This window comes from Oratosquilla oratoria, chromosome 18 (genome assembly GCF_046742065.1).
Source record: "Oratosquilla oratoria isolate Oo_2021 chromosome 18, ASM4674206v1, whole genome shotgun sequence".
Classification (NCBI taxonomy): Eukaryota; Metazoa; Arthropoda; class Malacostraca; order Stomatopoda; family Squillidae; genus Oratosquilla; species Oratosquilla oratoria.
This window is the reverse complement of record NC_134794.1, coordinates 62,452,299-62,458,948: the sequence shown is the minus strand read 5'-3', so window position 1 is coordinate 62,458,948 and position 6,650 is coordinate 62,452,299. Positions and strand designations below refer to the sequence as shown.

Below are 6,650 nucleotides of genomic sequence, written 5' to 3'. Positions count from 1 at the left end.
TGAGCCATTTTCAAGTAATTGATAAGGCCCTGTTCATATTGGAATTCTGAACCGCGGCGGTTTAATTACAAGGAAAGTCAATGAAGGCGTTCACACACAACCGCACATTTTTTCCTTGACTATGCGGTACCTCCGCGGTTTCCTCGGGGTTCAAACCGCTAGTGTGAACAGGGCCTAAGTGTCCTCTTAGGGAGCTCTGACCAATTTCCTCATGGCACTGTTAGTGCACGAAATTAATATAATGTAGAAGAGAATTGCCTCCAGCTGCAACGGGTTACCAAATTCACTCTAATTCTCTCTCCCTCTCCCTCTCCCTCTCCCTCTCTCTCTCTCTCTCTCCCACCACAGAGCATAATAACAATGGTTGCATACTCACAGAAAAATATGAACAAATGAATACATTTTGAAAACTAGTTTCTGGTTTGACAACATTTTCAGCTATACTTCCCTCATGTAAAAAAAAAAAACTAGGATGGCACATTCATATCTTATTCATCTTTTTCACTTAATCGGGGGGAATGTATCCGTAGATTGAATTGGTGGCGTCTCTCCTCTCGTTCCTCCTGTAGACGGATGCGCACAGGAAGTCTTTTACAAAGGATTACAAAGGCGGAGCATGCCGACAGGAGACCTTTTTGGTCCATATCTAGGTCGGATGCGGAAAAAAAAAATAATGATAATAATAAAATAATAAATAAAAACTATAATAATGTAAATTACAAATAAAATAAATAAGTGCATAGGTATAGTTAAATAATAAACAAACAGGTAAATAGTAAATAATAATAAATTGACATATAACTAATAATGAATGAAAATCAAACAGACAAATGATAACAAAACAAAAACAAATAATATAAAATAAATTATAATCATTACAGCATCTTGCTTAGGTGTTTATCTACAGCGTTCTTGCAAACCACGGCATCCTTGCCGCTTCTCTTGTTTTTTCTCTTCAGGAATTCGAAGGTTCCTCTTATCTGACAGCACAGCAATGCAAACAGGGCCTGTGACGTCACAGCAAGGGCAGCGAGGACACATTTATAAAGTAAACAAAAAGTGCAAGCGACGGATGCTTGAGAATGTGATGCTGAAACAGGGGCCTCACATTGAGGTGGCATATGCCCTGGAGCAACAATTCTAGTCTGGATAATGACGCACACAAGGCTGACAAAATCATTATGAAAAAGATCAAAGGAATCCTAAATATTTTACTGTAATATACGAATTTTGCGTTAGAATCAACAGAACATGAAATATTCCCCCCTTATCATTTCTTCAATAGGGACATTAAATACAATTTGTAAAATTCGTTTAATTATTTAGCAAGCCAATAGCCAAAACAGGCTGTATTCTGTCGTTTTCTCGATTAGTTGGTTAATCGCCTGTAAATGGTCTAGAGTCGAGTATCCGCTCCTAAAGCCTGCCTGTTCTTCCGGTTGGTTTCCATCTAAAACTTGACTTAGTCTATTTGTAAGGATCTTGGAGAATACTTTATATACATTTGATAGCAAGCTAATAGGTCGATAGTTACTATGGTCCTTCTGGTCTCCTTCTTGATGAAGCAAAATCACTATAGCATTGCACCACGTAAGCACTGGGTGTACAATTGAGCTAACTTAATATGAACTTCTATAACCTGCGTATTTCAACAGATCTATCGATATACCATCTTCCCCAGGTGCTTTTTCTCCTTTCGTATTTTAAAGCAAATTCTACTTCTTTTGTAATCTCTGGTACACTACTAACGTCTACAGATGAATTTACTCAAGGTCTAAATATACAGTGCGAGCGAAGGCAACGTCATTTTTGAACGACGGACCAGCTTCAACTGACAGCTATAGGACCCGCTAACCCCACTTTGAGCAGCCAGGTGACGTTCACGGGCCCGCTGCGCCAACTCCCTCGAAATTCGGTCGGAAGTGGTTAGACCTTATATTCTTAGATCTTGAATTTACTGACTGAACTACGGTCTTCGACGAGTAAAGCTCTTGGTAGAATTCTTCTTCTCTTTTTACCATTCTGTCTCTGCATTTCATGATTTCTCAATTTCTTTGTTGTCTTCCTAAAGCATGTCTGCGCTCAGTCCCTTTAGTACTTTTACCTTTTTGAAGAGTTGCCTCTATGTCATCAATGTTTTTCTTTCTTTTCTCTTATCTCTGCCTTTTTTTAGATAAACTTGTTTAGTTCTACTCTTTCTATTTCATCTCTCCTGCTTTTAATCTTTCTTTTAATCAGATAATTTGTAGCTTTGGAATATATGTTTTCTCTAATACTTTTTGTATTTCCTACTTTCTCTGCTGATTCCCTGACGATATTCACTAAACTCAAATTAATATCTTCGACGGTGTCCTCGTTAGTTCTTAGAGCTTCGAGTCTATTTTTAATTTCTAACCGGAATTCCTTCTTATTATCATTAACTTTTGTAAGGCTTATTTTTTTTAAAGCGAATTGATTCCTCTCGGCTCTGAAATTGAATTTAGCTGTGCAACATACTATTCTATGGTTACTACCTGTTGACTATATCTATGACCGTTACATTGTTTCGCTCTTGCTCTCATCTCCTAACATAAAGTCTACTTCGTTCTTTGTTGTTCCATTTGGACTTCTCCAGGTCCATATACGACCTTCACGTTTTTGGAGGAAAAGTGTTCTTTACCTCATGTTGTAGTTCTCTGCTTTGTAATCCTTTGTAATTAAGTCTATTTGGCACACAACAATCATGAGTATGAATTTCGTACAATATTGAACGTCAGAGTGTACGAAAGGTTTATCAAATCATAGATACATACTTATCTTCTGCTTTACAAGTAAATATGTTTTGAAATGTAGTAAATCAATATTGGCCTATATCGTCAGCTGAAATTTAAAATTTCAGGAAGTTGTGATGTAATCATATGCCCATTATATAGTTCTATTTGACCTTTATATCAACAGGATAGTATTCTCTATTCAGTACTCGTATGTTAATGTCAAAATTCTGGTGATACTCTAATTAATATTTTATAGCTGTTAATTAATTTTAGATTTGTGATACTGATAATAAGTAAAAATTTGTATGAAACGTTCGAAGTAAGTCAAATCATCAGCTAAGCTTCGAGACCATGTGCTAAAGCTCGTGCACTGGTGCGTACCGGCCAAGATGTCCCTTGGGAAAAGCATCGCGTGAGTAAAACCTATTGATTTACGGCTTTACGGCTCTTATTAGTACTTGCGTATGTATAGGAGAGAGTGCCGTATATTGAAATTGCCACAAGTTTACGTGATTGTTCAACTTTTTCTGGTGCGAGTGCCATGGCGGATTTTTTCCCCAAGCAAGTTATTTATTATAAATAACTTGCTTATAGCTGAGAAATTGTAGTTTTTAGTAACATAGTCATCGGCTGTGAAGCATAGTGTAGTTTGTACTTATTAAGCATCAGATTATTGCACATGTTTATAAGGATGAAATTAATCGGATTCAGATTGGTTGTTGACTGGTGTTGGTGTTTTGATAGGTAAGAGAGTAGGTGATTGATGCGAAATATAATGTAGATTGGTCACTAGCATAATGCGTGATGTTGAGTTAGGAGACTGCATTGACAGGTGGGGATTACTGTCGTGAAAAGGCCAGGTAGGCTGGACGTTATTTATTTATATATTTTCTGATTAATCTTTTCTTGTAATGTTCGTTTTCATATTTAGGTTTGCGGGGCTGTCACCCAGTGGCGATTCTAGGGGGGGGGGCATGGAGGCCATGCCCCCCCCCAGTTTTTCAGCTGGCCCCCAGGTTGGCTCCCCCAGTTTTTTTGCATATCCTATTTTTAAACACACACACACACACACACACATAGTTGGTAGAGCGCTGAACTGGGAAGCAGAAGTGCTCCCAGCACCCAGTTCGAATCCTGCCCAGGGCCGAAATTATTTCGGTATCGCTGTGCCTCGGGTCGTTACTCTGACTCTCGTGGGCGGGGAGTTGGGGGTGTGTGTGTGCAAGGTCATAGCATTACCCATAGATCGGACCTACGAGCTCTGAGCTCTCTTCCAGGAGGGAAATAGCTGTCGATCACGAGTCCAACACGTGATCCAAAGACCAAGTGAACACACACACACACACACACACACACACACACACACACACACACACACACACACACACACACACACACACACACACACACACACACAAAAAACATAAAGAAAATAGAAAGAATCCAAAGAGCAGCTACAAATATGGCACCTGCACTTGCAAACCCATCATACGAGGAGAGATTGGCTAAACTGGAGCTACCGACACTGGAGGAAAGAAGAGAGAGAGGAGACCTACTGACCATCTACAGAATCATGAAAGGCACAGAGATACTTGATAGAGAAGAATTACTAAACTGGGACAAGAGAAACACAAGAGGACATGGAAGGAAATTAAGAAAACATAGCTATAGAAGAGAACTGAAGAAAAACAGTTTTCCACATAGAGTTTTAGACACTTGGAACAAACTGGATAATGAAATAGTATGCGCAAAAACCATTCACGAGTTTAAAAGCAAACTAGACACTGAGAGATACAATGGCGGGACAACACGAGCATAGCTCCCCTTCCCGCAAAATACAACTAGGTAAATACACACACACACTTTCCTCACAGAGTAATAGACAGTTGGAACAAGTTAGATGAGAAAGTGGTGTGTGCAAAAACAATACATGAATTTAAAAATAGTTTAGATAAAATGAGATATGAAAACGGGACACCACGAGCATAGCTCCCCTTCCCGTAAAATACAACTAGGTAAATACACACAGTGGAGTACCGCAAGGATCTGTACTGGCACCAATAATGTTTGCTATCTATATGAATGATATGGACGAGGGCGTGAACTGTTACATGAGCTTCTTTGCTGATGACGCCAAACTGTTAAGGAAAGTAGAAACTGATAAGGACTGTGAAGCACTGCAAGAAGACCTGAATAGGGTATGGAACGAGTCAGAAATGGGAAGTGGATTTTAATACTAAGAAGTGTAGCACAATGGAGTTTGGAAAAAGCAAAAACAGAATATCAAGAAAATATACAATTCGAACCAAGGAAGTAAAGAAAGTAGGATCCCAAAAAGACTTGGGAGTAATTATCACAAACGACTTGTCCTATGATATACAGATTAACAAAATTGTCAGGGAGACTTACAACTTGCTAAGATCAATAAAAGTGGCATTTGCTTACTTGGACGAAGACATGATAAAACAAATTTTGGTTACATTGATAAGGCCTAGACTAGAGTATGTGACGACATTGAGGTTCCCCAATACCAAAAAGAACATAAAGAAAATAGAAAGAATCCAAAGAGCAGCTACAAAAATGGCACCTGCACTTGCAAACCTATCATACGAGGAGAGATTGGCTTAACTGGAGCTACCGACACTGGAGCAAAGAAGAGAGGAGACCTACTGACCATCTACAGAATCATGAAAGGCACAGAGATACTTGATAGAGAAGAATTACTAAACTGGGGACAAGAGAAGCACAAGAGGACATGTAAAGAAATTAAGAAAACATAGCTATAGAAGAGAATGAAGAAAAATAGTTTTCCACATAGAGTTTTGGACACTTGGAACAAACTGGATAATGAAATAGTATGCGCAAAAACCATTCACGAGTTTAAAAGCAAACTAGACACTGAGAGATACAATGGCGGGACAACACGAGCATAGCTCCCCTTCCCGCAAAATGCAACTAGGTAAAACACACACACACACACACACACACACACACACACACACACACACATATTCGGTGGCGCAGTTGGTAGGGCGCTGAACTGCTAGCATGGTGGTGCCCGTAGTACTTGGTTTGAATCCTGCCCAGGGCCGAAATTATCTCGGTACCGCTGCGCTTCGGGTCGTTACTCTGACTTTCGTGGGCGGGGAGTTGGGGGTGTGTGTGTGTGTGTAAAGTCATAGGATTACCCATAGATCGGACCTACGAGCTCTGAGCTCTCTTCTGGGAGGGAAATAGCTGTTGATCACGAGTCTAACACGTAATCCAAAAGACCAAGTGAATACACACACACACACACACACACACACACACACACACACACACACACACACACATATATATATATATATATATATATATATGTATATATATATATATATATATATAATATATATATATATATAATATATATATATATATATATATATAAACCCCTTGGTAAATACTACTGCGGTACCGACCACGTCACAGCGTCACACACAGTGGCGATTTTAGGGGGGTGCTGGGAGGGCCATCCCCCCCCCCCCATTTTTTCTGCTGGTCCTCCCACTTTCATAGTCCTAGAATCGCCACTACTGTCACCTGGTTGGCCTTTCCTTGATTAGCTTGAACTTCAAAGCTCCTAATCTCAGTGAGACACACCACAACACCCTTCAAATTATACAAAACAAAGCCCTAAAAACAATTACAGGCTGCACAAATACAACACCTACAGACCATTTACACCATGAAACAAAAGTCCTCAAAGTCAAGGACCACCTTGACATGAGAGGCACACAAACACTTGCCGCAGCCACCACAAACACATCACATCCGCTACACTACATAGCAGAACACCCACACACACCAAGAAACATTAAAACAACACCCAAAGACTTGTATCACACACAGATACTC

The 6,650-nt window shown here is 39.6% G+C and overlaps 1 protein-coding gene across 1 annotated transcript in view; it reads left to right on the top strand.

Moving 5' to 3' along the window:
• Window positions 1-3,077: 3,077 nt before the first annotated feature.
• Window positions 3,078-6,650, top strand: part of LOC143035317 (uncharacterized) — a 37,657-nt gene continuing 34,084 nt past the window's right edge. Inside the window, exon 1 of the mRNA XM_076202254.1 lies at window positions 3,078-3,165. Coding sequence (XP_076058369.1) covers window positions 3,143-3,165 — 23 coding nt within the window. The 5' untranslated portion in view covers window positions 3,078-3,142. The remainder of the gene's footprint in view (window positions 3,166-6,650) is intronic.